The 17,928-nt window shown below is 47.7% G+C and overlaps 1 protein-coding gene across 2 annotated transcripts in view; it reads left to right on the top strand.

Moving 5' to 3' along the window:
- The window catches only part of rnf13 (ring finger protein 13), a 43,323-nt gene that overhangs the window by 645 nt on the left and 24,750 nt on the right, over nt 1–17,928 (top strand). Inside the window, exons 2-4 of one of the 2 annotated variants that reach the window (XM_062555761.1) lie at nt 2,031–2,169; nt 4,408–4,488; nt 12,638–12,763. In XM_062555761.1, coding sequence (XP_062411745.1) covers nt 2,056–2,169; nt 4,408–4,488; nt 12,638–12,763 — 321 coding nt within the window. In that variant the 5' untranslated portion in view covers nt 2,031–2,055. Of the gene's footprint in view, nt 1–2,025; nt 2,170–4,407; nt 4,489–12,637; nt 12,764–17,928 lie in introns of both variants that reach the window. The other variant, XM_062555762.1, reaches the window with a different exon arrangement.

Here is a 17,928-nt window from a genome sequence, read left to right as displayed (position 1 = left end):
TATTTGCACCGCTGTTTCTGACAGCCTGCCTTAAAACTGCATTGAGTTATGAGAAAGCATCTTATGGAAGTTGAAAGCCAAGGTTTGTTTTCATTATTGCTGTTTTACCCGTAGTGATAGTCAGACTGTGTTTCTAAGTGGGAATATTTACAGAAATATATTACTTCATGCAGTGTAATTCAACCGTTTGCCGATCATGTGGGTGTTGCTTCATATAAGAAATGTCACAGGACTGAGCGGTAGTTGGCGTGCAGTTCACTATAACGTTACGCATTGCACGCGGTGACCTAATAGGTTTTTTTTTAAGACTGACAAAGTAATGTCAAAGGGTATGAGTAATCAGTATGGAAATGAAAAGCAGCGTCGTAGATAGCGACTTAAAATTATGGATGGATGGTACTTTGGACCGTGTGTTCGCTTTATTGAGAAGCACCTGTAGTCTAGAAGCGCCGTGCTGTGCTGGTGCTGGTGCTGGTGCTGATGCTCTGTGGTGCGCGTCAGGTGTAATGGACTAGCAGCAGATACTGCTGCCTTGCTGAGGATGCTGCTGTGATTTTTATGTAGACTGGCCTCGTTATGTAAAAGTTTTACAACAAGCTAGGTTTAAGATGCCACCCCATTTTATCAGAGATGTGTCGACATGGCCTGTGAGTGGACTGCCCCACATTTGGCAATTATCAATGCCTGGTAATAATGGTAAAGTTGGTCACTGGAAAATGTGATTGTTATAGCCTGAATGTATGGCCAAGTTGATCAGTACTCCATTACAATACATCGTTAAACATAATAAAGTCTTTTTTCGTATTTAATCTACTTTATTCCTTAGAGCTGTTCTATGTTCCATACTCTGAATTCCAGTGTGTTATTTTTCTTTTTGTATTGTTCGTTGTTAAATCTCAAATAGCCTTCTTAACTCTGCCTTGATTTCACTAAGGTTAAAGTATATTAGTCAATCTGCTTTTATAGGCCGGAACAGCAGTGGGAAAGTCCTTTTTTTTTCTCATAATCCGCTCAGCAGGCTTTGACATCATGTGATTCAGTTCAGGCTGTTTACTCCTCTGAATCATAAAGTCTTGATTGCGTGGAGTGGACCATAGAGGCAGACATTATTGCATGTGTGATTGAACCAACATTCAGACAGCTGGGGAGTATGAAGACCCCATTTTCTCTGTCCTCTGTGTGAGGGATGATCATGTGCTTTTTGGCAAATAGAAATGTATTGATATGTTTCCTGTGTCCTTGTCCGTTTGGACCGCCTCATATGGTGCAGCTCTTCAGTTTGACAGCACTGGTTGCATGCATTGAGTAGGCTACCCTCTGATGGAACAAATCAGTAATTTTGCTTTGATGGGCAGTGGACATAGTTTGTAAACAAAGTTACAAGATAAACTATTTTTGTTGAGTATTGCTCTTGATGCAATATACGTCCCATTCTATCAAAGTAGCTCCACAGTTTTTGTCAAGTTTAGCAAATGGGAAACTAGTTCTCTGTTAAGTGCTATTTAAGTGCTATTTTGTCATAGTCATACTTGCTCTGCAAATGGGTGCAAAAACACAGTGGCTCAAAACGAGCCGTATACAGTACTGGCCAATCAACTCTTAGCTGCAGGAGCACAGAAGGGAGGGGTATAATTTGATTGGCTGTTGAGTTAGATCAGATAACATTTTACTAGAATCATGGATTTTTCTTTAAGTCCAGGTTTGGCATAAACCTGTTATGAAATGGTGGTTGTTTTTAATTGATTGATTATTTATCTGATTTCAGACCTTCAGAATACAAGACAGAGGTCACTTGAGCGTAAATAGCTGTTTAGTTGTTTTGTTTTTTCACTGAGTGATTTCACTCATCCCAAAGGATCAGTTCTGTACACACTCAAATCATTGCTAATGTTCGTGTGTGTCTGTCTGTGTGTCTCTGTGTGTCTCTGTGTGTCTCTGTGTGTGTGTGTGTGTGTGTGTGTGTGTGTGTGTGTGTGTGTGTGTGTGTGTGTGTGTGTGTGTGTGTGTGTGTGTTGCGCATACAAGCACAGCTTTACCTGTGAGCGGGAATGAAAAATGCTGCTCTCCTTGGGGATGCTGATGTTGTCCGCCACCCAGATCTACACCATCTTCACCGTGCAGCTCTTCGCCTTCCTCAACCTGCTCCCAGTGGAGGCGGACATCTCAGCGGTGAGTGCCTCTCTGTCTGTCTGCGCACACTCCTCTTCTGCAGGGCAATTAGGGAAGCTACCTTAGGTTACTACTACACATGCTTAAACAGTGTACTGAGAAATTAGCCTCACTGAATACTCTATGGCTGCAGTGCTGTAACCGAACATCAAAGTGAGTTTCATTCCAGTGCAGTGCAGTGCAAGTACAGTAAGTTGCTACCATCCACGTGGTGGTTGGGACCTGTTGAAGGTATAACTGAAAAGACCACAGGTTTTCTATTTTTCTATTCTCTGTGTATTTTTCTATTCATGTTAATAACTTTGAGGGGCAGTCAGCCACATAGGTTAGCCACAGCCTCTCACCATAGTGATACTGAGAAAGTAGCCTCACTGAATACTCTATGGCTGCAGTGCTGTAACCGAACATCAAAGTGAGTTTCATACCAGTGCAGTGCAGTGCAAGTACAGTAAGTTGCTACCATCCACGTGGTGGTTGGGACCTGTTGAAGGTATAACTGAAAAGACCACAGGTTTTCTATATTTCTATTCTCTGTGTATTTTTTTTATTCATGTTAATAACTTTGAGGGGCAGTCAGCCACATAGGTTAGCCACAGCCTCTCACCATAGTTAAACATGGCTAAACATTATTTAAAACCTGGGCCTGTAGCTCTCCTGTGTGCGCCCTATTTGCAGAAACAGTGAGTACCAGAGAGGACTCTTACTTTACAGTAGAACAAGAGCTTTCAACCAGTGGTCCATGAAGACATTGAGTGTGGCCTCTGGCCATACATTTATGATGTAGTTTCAATGTGGTAATCACTGTTTTTTTTTTGTATTATTCAGTGATGGTCCATCAGTTTCTACCTTAGTCAGAATGTTTTTTTCCTGGGTACAAATCCGTCCGAAAATCACTGAGTGCGTTTACATGGACATTAATATTCCAAATATGGACCTTATTTAGAATATTGTCTTAACCGGGTTATATGGGAATATTAATGTCCATGTAAACGCACTCACTGATTTAGATGATCAATCCAGCAGTCCAGTCCTCTCAGATTAGGACTTGGCCAGACACTTCCATCATTCTTTATCTTTTGACTGACCATGACTTGGCACCTTTTTGAGCCAGGGGAATGGGCAGCATCACAGGAATAGCAACTCAACGCAGCTGATGGTTTTTATGTCTTCCTCAGAAATCCATTACGGTGATTCTCTTCTCGGCGCATTATCAGCCATAGGGATGTGAAAAACATCTGTGGGTGGTTGTGTCTTGCGTTTAGCTTGTTGTTGCAGCATAGAGACAGTGGAATATGAAAGCACTTCTGTGTGGACTGTGTTGACCGCACAGTCTTAAGCAACAAATACTGAGGAGTGTTTCACAAAAGCAGCATTAAGACATCCAAGATAAGTGATCAAGCGAGGCTTGACATAGCGTTGTCTAGTCATCCCTGCTCAACTCATTTCACTAACGCCAATGAATGATTAGGATGAGTAGAAGGAACTGTGTCAAGCAAGGTGTAAGTAATTCAGAATACGTGCACGTTCTCGTTTCTCCCCCAAAGAACTCAGGGTTGGAATAAAAAAGACGTGGAAAATAGCATCATTCACACAAAGTGAACAACCGCTTTCGATAAAGACTAACAACAAAGTAAAGTTTTCTGTAAAACAGTGAGAGTAGGTGTGGCAGACCAATTGAATGCAAATTCATGTATGCATCTACACGTGACTGCTTTTTTGTCTCGGCATGCAACGCTATTAAGAAAGCACTTGCCCCTGCATAGATGCACATTGTCTGCCTATACCTTTATTTTGTCTTTAAAACCGAATTAGTTGAAAACACCTTCGAAAATTGCCCCTCCACTTCCAACTACTATAGTAGGCTATTCATCAAACATCTATCAACAAAAGAAGCAAACAACGAGTATGTTAATAATTAGAAGGCTACTACAAGTATAAGTAAAATAGTAACCATATGTTATTAGGCAGCCAATCTGTTGCGTTTTGGGAGTAAATACATGTAGCAAATAGTATATAAATGGAATAAAACTCTTAAGAAATTCGCATGGAGGTCTGACTTGAATGACGACTAACTGAACCAATCAGATAATGTAATTATCAATTAATTTAGCTTGGCTGTTAGCCTGGTACAGAGAATAATATCAGTAACTTTGTATTTATTTACAAGTAGTTATTACAGATATACGGTGCTGATTTGTCAGATGTGTTTATGTTTCTTGCTTCTCCTTTGCCTTGCAGTACTCTTTCGACAACAAGACAGAGAACTTCGATGACCTCCCGGCACGCTTTGGCTACCGGCTGCCCAGTGAAGGACTGAAGGTGAGGGAGGAGTTATGACAGAGGCACCTGATACTCCTTTTGTGTGTAGGGGCACACTTAACAAAACACAGTACAGGACCCAATAAAGCCTAAAACAGAAAACAACACCATTCACAGTGGCCAACCAATCTCAGTCCAGTGCATAAAAAAAACAAGGTCCAACATTGTTAAGTGTTGCACCAAAAGGGCGCGGCACACCACACCACACCCCTTTACACAACACTTGCTTTCCAGGCCACAATCCTGAAAAAATGCCAGGCAAAAAATAAGTTTGGTGCTATAAAATTCCAACAGGCCACCCATTGAAAATGCACCATACTGATGGATATCCTGCCACACGGTCCCTGCTGACTCCCACTGTCTGTGTTACCAGACTACACAGCACCCCATCACCCATGGCATGCAAGACCAAACGGATGCCTCAAATTGGCCTTTCAAAGCGCAAGGAACTGAGTCAGTGCACAGATGCTCGTATACATTTCTACAACACTTTTTTATAAAGGCCACCATCCCTTATATGGCCCTTTTCTGTGTTAAGTGGCTTGGTGGTGGCATTTTCAACAGGAAGAGTGGTCTGGGACTATGCTCGTAGAGGCAAGATACAGAAAGCCAAAGGCCTGTTTGTGGCCTTGGTGGGTTTGGCAACATTGGCCAAGGTTCATTTGAAGATTAATGATCTCACCAGTTTATGGCACACTTTTGTTTATTCTTACAAATGTACCCAATAGAGATTCTTACCGGCCTGTGTGTTGTTCTAGTCAGTTGGCTGCAAGTGCACAGAAATGAAATGGAACCAGAAAATGAATTGGAAGAGTTCTTTCAGAGTTTGTAGTTTCGTTTCCTTGGTTTGAAACTCTTCTGGTCATTTCCACACACACTTTTTCAGCTTACATGTGCCAAGAACCTCACATGCATATGCGCACCCTTTCCCTGTAAAACCATAAAGTTCCAGGGGAATAAGCATGTTTGACCCTGACCTATCTTTAACTCTGGTATTTGCATGCCATTTAGGGGATTTTAAACAGCTGTGTTTTAGTAGATGTGAAAGTACAGTATCTGATATTTTGCATATAAAGGAAGTCTTGTTTTGTTTTCTCCTTGCTCTCGGAGTTGCTTCGATTCAGGCTACACCGAAGCATTTTCATTATTGTGAAATGGTAAACCGTTTTAAATTATACAAATGTGTTGGTTAGTTTGTTTTGAGAAAGAAACACTTTTGAAAGACCCTTCACTCCATCCACGACACCCCCAGTCGTCCTCTGGCAGTCCGCTCCTCTCTCACCCACGTCATGCAAGATGTGCATAACTCAAGTTTGTGTTTGAGAGGCAAGCATTGTCCACTTCTAAGGCATGGCATCATCCCCCACCCCACATGTCAATGAATGGCCCATGCCGAAACAGCCAGCCACACATCCCTGCCTCAGACTGGAGCGGACACAAAGGCCACCTCTGTGACTGGCAGCCAAGTGTCTGCTGGGTGCCTTTCCCTTTAGGGGTTTGGTCTTCCTTCCTAAATTAGTCTAGATACGTCTCCGAAAAAGCAGCTTTGTTGCATATGAGCTGCATTAAGCATGGATCTTGGATATCAATGAAGTTTGATATGGGTTTTAGTCACATTCTCTACAAAACTGTTGAAGCAGTAATGACATTGTCTTTACATTGATATCCTCATTTCCTGCTTTTAGTCTTCATTAAGGCTTCATTTACGGTGCATTCAGAGAGTATTCAGACCCCTCCACTTTTTGTACTTCTATTACCTTATTGCCTTTTGCTTTAAAAACTCTACACTCTTCCTCTCTCCAAACTACACTCAAAATACCCCATAACGGCAAGCAGGTGCACAGGTGAAGTGAAAACAGGACTTTAGACATTTTTGCAATGAAATAGCTCCTCATTGACAAGTACTTTGTGCTTTTACTCAGTATTATTGAAGAACCCTTGGCAGCAATTACAGTGATTTGTAGTCTTCCCCAGATCTCCACTCAAGACCGTCTGAGCTCTGCTGGTTGTTTCTTCCACCTCAGAGCTTGGTTTTGGGTCTGACATGCATTGCCAGCTGTGAGGACTTATCTAGATAGATTTGAGCCTTTCCTAATCAGTCCATCAAACTGAATTTGCCACAGATACACTTAAATTAAGGTGCATAAACATCTCAAAGATCATCAGCAGAAATGGGAGGCATCGGAAGTGTCTAAAAACGTATGTGATGTGATATTTCAGTTTTTCCTATAAGGTCATTTGCAGAAAGTTCTGACATCCTTATTTTGTTTTTGATATTATAAGGTATCTTATTGGGTGTATACTATACTGTTATTTCCCGTAAAACACTGTAATTTCCCCTTGGGGATAAATAAAGTATTTCTATCTATCCATCTATAGACTATAGACTTTGTAATATCAGCGCAAATGGGCAGATAACTTAACGCTGCATCGCAAATGTGAAGTGATCAACGGGCCATGCAATAACCGACACTAGAATACATGACTTTAGCCTTTAGCCTCCACCTGTTTATGAATGAGGTTTTGTTGGGTGGAAACCCTCACCTGGTCCCCCTGTCTCCCTGGAGCAGGACGCAGGTGTGGGGGAATGTTGTTAATCAGCAGAGCATCAACCCTGGCTCTTGGAGCAGAAAGAAAAAGAGAGGGAGAGAGAGAAAGGGAGAGAGTAAGCCTTCATATCCGCACTGGAGTTGAATATTTACATAAGAAGGCAAGTGAGGAAAGATGGATGGGGGCCCTCCACCCTGACTGAACCCCATCTACCCCGCTGTCCCTGGAGCTCAGCCCAGAGCAGCTCCATTCACTCGGCCTCTGAAGTCAGTGCCAGCCGCGGGTCAGAGGGGGGTGGTGTGGCCGTCGGAGTGCCATGCCATGGCATGCCCGTGAGAGGACGGAAGCATGTGGACGCGGGGTCCCTTGTTAGCTGATGGGATTTGTGCCCTGCAGGTGTTTGGAATGGCAGGCAAGCAGGTTGGTCACAGCTACAACGCCTGCGTGGCTAAAGAATGGATTAACGTGAGCTGTGTGTGTGTGTGTGTGTGCTTGTGCGTGTGTGTGTCTGTGTGTCTGTGTGTCTCTATGTCGGTGTGTCTGGTCCCTCTGGCCCTTCAGGCACACTGCTCCCTCTTGTCCTCTCTTACCCTCGCTCAATTTCTCTTTCTTTCTCTCTCTCTCTCTCTCTCTCTGTCTCTCATCTGTTTCTGTGTTTCTCTCTTCCTTCTGGGTTAAGCATGGTGGACTGACCCAGAACTTTCTCTCTCTCTCTCTCTCTCTCACTTGTGAGCTTGTCTGCGTGTCTGGTTAGAAATTGACCTTATTCCCTGCTGTGGCCTGCCCAATAAATGCAGGGGAATGTGAAGCAAGAAAAGCCTAAAAGCTCTTGCTCCAGTTCTAGCAAGGACTATTTTTCAAGACCATGATCCAAACCTCCAAAATCTCCCATGATTCATCTGGTGCGGCCTGCACATCTTCTCAGCGCTCCCATTACAATAACAAGAGCCCCTCCCTTCCCCTTTCCTCTCCAGTCAGCACCATATAAGGGAGAGTCGCCAGGATCCGCGCTGAACTCGATGCTCCCCCCTTGATGCTCCTCTGCCCCAAACCCTAGCTGTTCTGCTGCTGAGCCTGCTGGGTCGGATCCATACTGTCCCTGGCTGACAGGAAGCCCGTCCAATTATGCCAAAGAGCAACCGACGCAGAGAGGAAGGAGGGGGGCAGACAGAAGCGCGAGGGTGGCCGCCGTTGCTCGGTTCTCCTTTCCTCTCCAGCTGAAGGGCAGACGCAGGGCTTAGCATGTGATTTCATGGGACTTTTTCTCCTCCAGCTCTCTCACTTCTGCTTGCAAAAGTCAGTGCGGTCTGAGCATTGACAACGTTATTTAAGAGCATGTTAGCACGCCCCAGTCTTTTAGCCTCCTCAGTTGCAGAGGAGCAGGACGGGTTGATGTGATTGGTGAACGCAGAGCGATCCTCCCCTCTCTCACTCGGCCTGCTTGTGCTGCGGAGTCTTGATAAGGGGTGGCAGGCAAAAGCCACAGAGCAGGAGCGAGTCTGGCTGTTGAGAGGCAGAGGAAGTGGTGTGTCACATCTTGACACATACTGTCCGTTGGGGTGCTGGGCCGCAGGCCAGTGTCTGCTCTTCTACAGTCTAAAGCCTACGCGCCGTTAGCTCAGCTCGCGGCTAGCGCCTAGCATCCTCCAAGGCCGCGCACGTGCAGCCCTTATGACTGACAGGTGCTGTTGTCCTGTTGACAGTTGTGTCCCACAGCTGAATCTGTCAAATAGACACACACACACACACACACACACACACACACACACAGTCTGTCTATGCATGCTCCATCTTGCGTGGAATGAATAGCTGTAAAATGTAGTTGATAGCGAGCATTAAGATGATTTATGGGCACAAAGAGAGCAGACATCAACACTCATTCACTGCTGGCTGGGTGCTATTGCAGAAGCGGCCTTGTTACAGCCGTCAGGAGCATCCTGCCTGTCAGTCACTGCAGCCGGTCATGACATTTCCTGTTTTGCAGAGGAACGCTGCATACGAGCCAGCCTGCACAGAAAGAGCAGTCTGTGTGTGAGCTAAAAGTGTGTTTGCTTTTTGTTTGTATTTATTTATTTATTTATTTATTTGCTTGCTTGTTTAAGGTCTGCCTGGCTACCGTGAGTCTCAGGAGTGTAACCCAGTGGTGTGCGTCTGGAGCTGAAATGTTTTTGTGGCCTAGTTTAAGACTCTGCCCCAGTCTTGAGCTGGCTACATGCCTCCATTTTAATCATGGTCCAATAACCTGCTATGTTATTCGGATACAACCCGCTCTCTTCAGGAATATATAACCCACTTACTTCTGCCGTCTCAGGGCTTTTTTTTTCTGTGGTCTGGTGTTCTACACAAGGCACGTTTTTCCATTTTTAGTTCCATTTAAAATTCCTACGAGAGCTGGCTTTGCTGTATCTTTAAAAAAAAAAAATGAAAAAGATGAATCTTTTGTTTTCTTCTGTGATTTTGGGCTTCACTGAAAGTCTTAATCAAACGTCCAATCTCTTCACATTACTAGAGAAGAGGAGAGGTAGTGGGTTACAGCTTGTGTGTGTGTGTGTGTGTGTGTGTGTGTGTGTGTGTGTGTGTGTGCGCGTGCCCCAATTCTGTCTCGGTGAATGTTTCATCCTTCAGATATCATGTGCTACCCGCCTGCAGGGTGTCTATTTTCATGGCCATGTGTCTGGGTGTCAGAGGGAGAGCTCCGTCATGTGATAGACCCATTCATCCTAATATGCTTACTGTCTCCGCATGCTCTTCGCCAGCCATACGTCACTGTGCTCGCGCACTCTCCAAACCCTCCCGCCGGCCCGTATTGCTACATCATGGCAGAGCAGGATTCCGGTTGGGAAAAAGGGTAGTTTGGGAGAGAGAGAACGACCGTGACGAGGCCAGGGCGGGATGGAAAATCCGACAAAGCGAAAGGGCTTGAGCCCAGCCTAGTCAGCGGCAGCCCAGTGAATCATTTATGACTGAGCGGGAATGGGAACTCATCCCAGTATCCCAGCCTGCTGCCCCCCCCAACCCTAAAAGCAAGGCGTCTAACAACAGGCTGCTGATAAAATTCAAAGACAAAAGCAAAGTCCAGAACCCAGAGTTGGCTGTACTTTGTTTTTCCACATATAAACGCGAAATGATATCTTCCTTGCGTGCGACACCTCCACCGAGCCAAGCAAAGATGGCTCTGTTTCTTTCATGTGCCTTTTGTTTTCCAGCAGATGTTTTTCAGCTGCGATTCCTTTGTGTGGCGTGAAGCGGCGGCGTCTGGCCAACAGAGGGCGCTGCAGCAGCAGCTCCGGCGTGGCTGTGGCGGTGACTGTGACTGTGGCAGGGCGGCGTGTGGGCCGTGGCCTGCAGTGAGCGGGGAAGGCTGACGCAGGATCGCAGGTTCCGCTCCGTCCCTGTAAACAATCCTGCTCGAGGGATCGCCATAGAGAGGGTGCGGCGTACATTGAAGAGATTTCAAAAGAAATGCCCTTTCCATCCCTGGAGTCCTCATCGGTTTAGGCTTCATGCTCATTTCCCAGCATCGTTTTCTTCAATAAGTAGCCACAAGCAAGGGTTGTCCAGCTGTATCTCCAAGACAAAACAGTGCACATAGAGAGATGTGTGAAGAGAGAAAGGAGAGAGGGAGGGAGGGAGGGAGAGAGAGGGAGAGAAAAAAAGAAAGAGGGCTCTGTTGCTGAGGTCACCACAGAGGCACGAGGAGCGCATTCTACAGTGCCGACCCCAGAGCTCCGCGGAATGTGCAGATGCTTTCCAGGTCTGGTCTGGAGGAGGAGGAGGAGGAGGAGGAGGAGGAGGAGGAGGTGGGAGGAGGCTCCTGGGTGCAGCAGCAGCAACAACAGTGGCATCGCAGTCCATTTATAGCAGCTGACAGGACTCCAGGAGCAGGAGCAGGAGTGCATCAGTTCAAGCCCCGAAGTGTCTGGAAAATCCCAGAATAATTGTCGCTTACCAGCCTCCTCCTCCTCTCTCTCTCTTTCTCTTTCTCTTTCTCTCTCTCTCTCTCTCTCAATTGCTCTCTGTCTGTCTCCCTTCTCCATCCCATTCTCCCTCCCTCCCTCTCTTTGTCATCTCATTCTCTCTCTTTCCCTCTCTCTCTCTCCCCCCTTTTACCCATTTCCCTCTGGCTCTGCCTCAGCTCCAATACTCTCTTCTCCGCGCACCATGTGTGTGGCGGCGGACTGTGAGACGGTTAATTTCACAGCCAAAATAGCCCCTCTGCGCAGTGCATCCTGAACAACTCAGTGCATATGGACGTAACTGCACACATGGGGGGGGGGGGGGTGCTGTACGAAGCTCCCTTTATTCCATCTGAGCGAGTCGTTTTGATTGGTGAGGTGCGGGGCGGGCGGCTGTGGAAAGGGAGGAATAAGGCTGGCGGAGGCAGCTGTGTCCCCTGGCGGGGCTGCGAGGCGAGAGGCCTGACGCGGGGAGCCAGCTCTCTGGAGCAGAGACTCGGCACCGCCTGACCGGCCAGCGGAGAGCCAAGGGTGGCCCCGCCGTCTGTCTAGACAGGCCTGGTCCTCTCTCTCTTTCTCTCTTTCTCTCTCTCTCTATCTCTCTCTCTCTCTCTCTCTCTCTCTCCCACACCGTCTCACTGACTCCCACACGCTCCCATAGACTCTCCCAGACTTGCGCCGTGCTGCCTGACCTACCGAGCCAGGAGACGGAGAAAGCGAGGGAGGCACGAAGGAAAATAGATGCTGAAAGGGAAATGAATGAACTTGGTGAGGCAAGAGAGGGGAAAAACCCACACAAGGTGCTGGAGAAAACTCCAATTTGTCCTGTTGCCAGTTGTCTTGTTTTTAATTTGGTAGGTATTGTGTGTGAGGCTGGCTTGAGATAGCTTGTGGTTTTTACATGGAAGATGTTTTTGTTTGTGGCTTGTTTTTTGAATGTTAGAATGTACTGACTTCCGTGTTTGTTCGGCAGTTGATCTGTGCGAGATAAGCTGAACACAGCACAACTGCCTCTGGCCATTCCTCATTTCATTTGTTTAACCCATTTGTTTAATTCACACAAAAGCGAGTCTTATCTCAATATGAGTTTCCTACATCTATTCCTCAGTCCAAGTGTATGTGTTTTAATGAAGTATGTGTGAAAGGTTGTGGAATTCCACAGAAAGACAAGGGTGAAAAAGGTGCCTGGACTTCACAGTGGAAGAGGACATCCTTGGTTATTTTCTCAGAAAAGCAGAATTTTCCCGCTCTCGGTTGGGAACAGTTTGTTTCCCTATGCCGGGCTGGTATTTATATCCGTTTTCGACGTGTGGAATGACAGATCGAGACACTGCCAAGACGTGATCTCCTGTTTGTTTTGATGTCTCCGTTTTTGATCTCTGCACGCCCCCCCCCCCCCCCCAACCCTGTTGCTTTAATTTCTAAACTTTTTCGCCTATAAAAACGGGGCTGTTGACATTTATGAAAAGGCCGAATGTTCATGCTCACTGTTTGGCCTCTGGAATTGTTTTTTCTCTTTCCCTTTTGTGTTTGTGTTCTGGCTTGTAATTGTTTCTGTTCCTTAAAGAAGTGCGGAGCCATGCCATGCTCTCTGGAGCGCGGAATGGAATTGGTGGGCTGACCACAGTGCTCTGTGTCCGCAGGGCTTCCTGATTGGGGCGCGGCCAGAGAATGCGTGCGAGCCCATTGACCCGCCGCCGGCACGGGACAACCTGACCGGGGCCTTCATCGTCCTCATCAAGCGCTTCGACTGCAACTTCGACATCAAGGTAACCGCTGAGTCCTGAGTCCTGGCCCCACACGCTCTACACTCATGATTTAGAAAGCCTATTGAAAGGGATCCTCGTGTAGTGTACGTTCGTATGCCAAGATACACTCAGACACACATACACAAGCACTCACACAAACACACTCAAGGGATGCCTTCATAGTGTTGTGCACATTTACAGGAAGGAGCAAGGAACTTACAGGAACTAGGCCCCCATGCTTAATGTGGGACAGGAAATAACATACACACACACACACACACACACACTTACACACCACCCTCTCCCATTTTACTAAGGCATTCCACTGTACTGACTCCTATTTTTTTGATGTGTTGACTGAAACCCAGCCAGACAGAGTGAATGAGTGGGTGGGTGAGCGAGCGTGTGAGTGAGTGGGCACAGTTTGGCCTCAGCTACATGTGAAGTCGTAAGCGAACACCACCCTTACCTTCTCTCCTTTAAGTGGCTCCTGTGGGGGGGGGGGGGGGGGGGGGTTGAAGTTGAGTTGGGGAGGGGGATAAGGTGACCACTATGTGGCCACTGACTGCACTCTCTCGAGGGAGGCCGTGCTAAAGTTTCACACTGGGTGAGCGTCTCTGGCGGTAGGAAATGGTGGGGAGGATACATGCAATCCCCATCTTGTGTTTCAGAGGGAAAAGGGGCAGTTTCATGCACCGTGTGTGTGTGTGTGTGTGTGTGTGTGGTGTGTGTGGTGCGTGTGGTGCGTGTGGTGTGTGTGGTGTGTGTGTGAGATAAAGGGGGGGGGGGGGAGTGGAGGGGAAAGTGTGACTTCTCAGGTTCTTGAGTTTGTGTTCTCCTAATAAGTCTCTGTGGTGAGGCAAAGCACACTTGATCTGTGTCATTACTCAACCTTGAAGTCTGGCCCTGTTCAACAGGGAGGGGTGCACAAAGAAGTGTGTGTGTGTGTGTGTGTGTGTGTGTGTGTGTGTGTGTGTGTGTGTTGTGTGTGTGTTGTGTGTGTGTTGTGTGTGTGTGTGTGTGTGTGTGTGTGTGTGTGTGTGTGTGTGTGTGTGTGTTTGCGTGCATATCTATCCATGAGAACATTTGGGTGTCTGTAATCTAAGGTGCATATGTTTATGTCTGCCCAAGCGAGTGTCTTTCTGTATCTGACTGCCAAAGAAAGTGCATGCTTTTGTGTGTGTGTAGGTGTCTGTATGTGTGAAACTAGCAGGCAGTAACTGGTGCGTTAGTCAGATTGTGTGAGTTTGTGTGAGCGTGTGAGTGTGTGTGTGAGAGAGAGTGTGTGTGTGCGAGCCAGTGTGTGAGTGCGCAGGCAGCCCCCTCATGCAGCCATGCCTTATAAGGCAGCAGTGCATCACAGAGGTGTTCCCTGTGCCGGGCTGAAACTGGAGTCTCCAGGCTCGGCGCTGCAGGCGCTTCCCAGAAGCACCGCGCCACCCGGCACTGACCCCAGACCAGGCGCTTCACCACACGCCTTAAGACGCTCAGCCGCCAGACTGCTGGTCCAAGGCCTGTGTTAGTTAGTTAGACCAATCTCAGTGAAGGCACTCTTTCCTTCAGCTAATTAGAGAGTTTTGTTGTTAGCTGGCGAAAGTTACTGTTTTATGAAGCTCTTGAACTGGTCGGGATTCAGTTAGACAAGTCTTAGTTAAGGCACTCCTTCCTTCAGCTTATTAGAGAGAGGGTGAATTCAAGGTTTGTTGTACATTAGCTGGCGAAAGTTGCTGTTTGATGAAGCTCTCGAACTGGTCTGGAATCAGCGAATCAGTTACATGGGCAAGCGCACACAAACAAATGCCTTGTTTAGGAACAGATTGCTCCGGAGGGTCGTCGTTCTTTGAGAGGACGTCCTGAACTGACGCTAGCAGACTGACCCAGAATCAGAGCAGAGCTGAGCTGCGAACACTAAGCAGGTGCCCACTGTAGACTGTGTGTGTGTGTGTGTGTGTGTATTGGCTCAGTGAGCTGGAAAGGTCAGCCGTAGGGGAGGCGCAGCGATTGCCTCTCTGACCTGAGATCAGTGAAGTGGGACAGCCCACAGCAGCGGAGCTGCACCGAGCTGTCAGTAGATCAGCAGTCGGATGTAGGAGCTTATATAAGATGGTACAGTCGGGGAGGGTGACGGTTGGGAGGGGGGAACTGGCTGACTCTGAAATTGGATCACTTGGTCAGGGGGGTTGTCGAATGGGCTCCCTCCCTCCTACTTTCTACCCCTCTCTGTGTTTCTCTCTCTCTCCCTCTCTCTCTCTCTCTGTCTGTTTTTCTCTTTCCCTCTCTCTCCCCCCTTTCTTTCTTCCTCCTTCCCTTCCTTCCCTCCCCTTGCTGTCTCATTCTCTGTCCCTCTCTCCATCCCTTCCCTCCCACACACACACACACACACACACACACACACACACACACACGGCTGCTGTGCTGCGGCGGATCGATTCCGATGACATTCCTGTCCTGCACGACTCCAAAGCGGTGTGCGCGCGGCGCGCGGCCAGCTTGTCCTGGTGCGTCCAGCGGGGCCCAGATGGAGAGGGGCCGATCTCTTCACACCGCAGTGGCGGCGCTGGTGCTGTTCGCTCACGGCCAAGGCTGCTTCCTGCCCCCCCCCCCCCCCGCCCCCCCCCACTCTGCTCTTGCATAGGGCCTGCTGGAGCTCGTTCAGCTGGCACGGGGCGCTGGTTACAGTACACAGGCACTGCAGTGTGTGTGTGTGTGTGTGTGTGTGTGTGTGAACTCACTTAACCCTGAATACTGAGGAGGTGGCTGTGGACATGCATTAAAAAGGCTGCGGCAGTCAGCAGCACTCAGTGTGGGTGTGAGGCAGAGTGGTAAAGGCCAAGCCTGGAATGATGAGAGATTTAGAATGTGTCTGTCTGTCCGTGTGTGTGTGTGTGTGTGTGTGTGTGTGTGTGTGTGTGTGTGTGTGTGTGTGCACGCACGCCTGTGTGTGTGTGTGTGTGCACACGCCTGTGTCTATATGTCAGTATTAATAGCTATAGGGGGGAGAAGGACAGTATCCAAGCAGACTTTAGACACACATGATGAACGAGTGAAAGAGGGGGGTAGAGGGAGGAGGAGAGAGAAGAGGAATGGTAGGAGGGGGGGGGCTGGGCTGGAACATGGGCTTTGTGAAGACAGAGGGGGGGACTTCATCTGTAACCTGCATGACCCCAGCTGTGTGTGTGAGTGTGTGAGTGTGTGTGTTCCAAAAGGAGGGAGGGATGTGGGGGCACAGGAAACTCAACACTGGATCCATCTGTGTCAGAGATCTCTTCCCTCTTTTCTTTCTATCTCTCTTCCTCTCTTTCTTCCTCTCTCTCTCTCTCTCTCAGTGAGGACGGTAGAGAGGAAGGCCAGTGAATCAGCCCTCTTCCTGTCTCCAGCTCCCCTCCCCCTCCTCCCCTCCCTCCCTTCTCTCTCCCAGCACACACTTGCACATTCACAGAGCCCTCACACAATGGCATGTTACATAACACACGTGCTCACACACACACACACACACACACACACACACACACACACACACACACACACACACACGCACACCTACCGCCCCAAGCCAGACACCGTCGCTAAGGGTAGGTGTCGTTGTTGACTAGTTCTCTGGCCGAGGCCCTTGCGGAAGTGTTTTGTGCGTGTTTTGTTATTTCAAGGGTTGTCCAAACAGGGAGCCTAAGCGCCGGCCTTTCTTAAAGGAGCCTCAGACCTGTCCGTCCGTCCGTCCGCCCGCCGCCCCCTGCGAGGGTGTTTTTGCCAAGGATCTGCTCTTATCGGGCCGCCAGTGCCGCTCGGTCTCCCTGGTGTTGTGACACCAAACAATCCCGCGCACCTCTCTGAGCAGGCTGACGCCATCACCTCGGGAGGAGGGAGGGGCTGTGTGAAACCAGAGCACACACACACACACACACACACACACACACACACACACACAGTCACACAACCTTAGTTAATGTGTCCTAGCAACAGAGGAGACACTGTACAGTTCATTCAGACTCAGGCACACAGTCTTACAGTACACACACCCACTTCCCACACAATGTAGGCTGGTGTGTGCTGGGTGCTCACAGAGCATTGGATAGGTCCACACACACACACACACACACACACACACACACACACACACACACACACACACCCTTTATCAGTCCTCTCTACCTCACAGTATTATCAGTAAGGGCCCCTCCCTGTCGTTCCAGCTCTTATCTAATCTTCCATTGGACTTTGAAACGGAATCCTTCTGTTCTTTACATTCCCTCTAAAAGAAAGAGGAGAAGTGGAAGGAATGAGAATGAGGGGAGAGAGAAAGAAAGAGGGAGAGAGAGAGAGAAAGATTTTCATCTACTCCAAAAACAGAAAGGTCTGCTCAATCAGGAGGTCTGAAAATCTACTACAGTAATTTCCCGCATATAAGCCGCATTGTGTATAAGCCGCAGGACAGTGTTTTATGCAAGTTAAAAGAAACAAAACCATATTAACACCTGTGTGTGTGTGTGTGTGTGTGTGTGTGTGTGTGTGTGTGTGTGTGTGTGTGTGTGTGTGTGTGTGTGTGTGTGTGTGTGTGTGTGTGTGTGTGTGTGTGTGTGTGTGTGTGTTAGTAGTATGCTGCCATGATGACTGATGATATCTTCTGTTCTGAAATTATTACTGGTCAGAAAGATGTCATGCTCAAAGGATTTGGCGTTGGGTACTGTGTGTGTGTGTGTGTGTGTGTGTGTGTGTAGAAGAATCACACTGCTAAAGGTTACACCATTCACAGCTCTGTCCTGTAACACTCATTATCTGACTTGAAAACAACATGTCTGTTGCAAGCTTAGAACCTTGACATTTTTCAGATTCCCCCCATCCCAAGTAGCCCAGCCCAGTACAGTTAGTTATGAACAAACCAACAAGAAGACAAGTGTTATCATCCCACTCCCAGTCAAATTTTCCTCACCTGTGGCTATCTCCAGGTGATAGATAGGCAGTCGCCATTCTCCACAGTTATAACAGTCCAGCCCAGTCCATGAACTCCATTAACCCGCTAACTTAACCCTTCCATTAACACAGTGCTAGAATGTGCTACAATGTGGAATTAACAGTTATATAGGCTTCATTAATTTACATTTAGCCAACTTGATATCAGTAAAGTCTGTGGTGTGTAAACCAATCCCATCTATCATTGCTGAGGTGCCAATGATCCCAGCCCAAGTTCT

Source organism: Sardina pilchardus, chromosome 15, assembly GCF_963854185.1.
Source record: "Sardina pilchardus chromosome 15, fSarPil1.1, whole genome shotgun sequence".
Classification (NCBI taxonomy): domain Eukaryota; kingdom Metazoa; phylum Chordata; class Actinopteri; order Clupeiformes; family Clupeidae; genus Sardina; species Sardina pilchardus.
The sequence above is the reverse complement of the archived record's forward strand: the minus strand, read 5'-3'. Positions and strand labels throughout refer to the sequence as shown.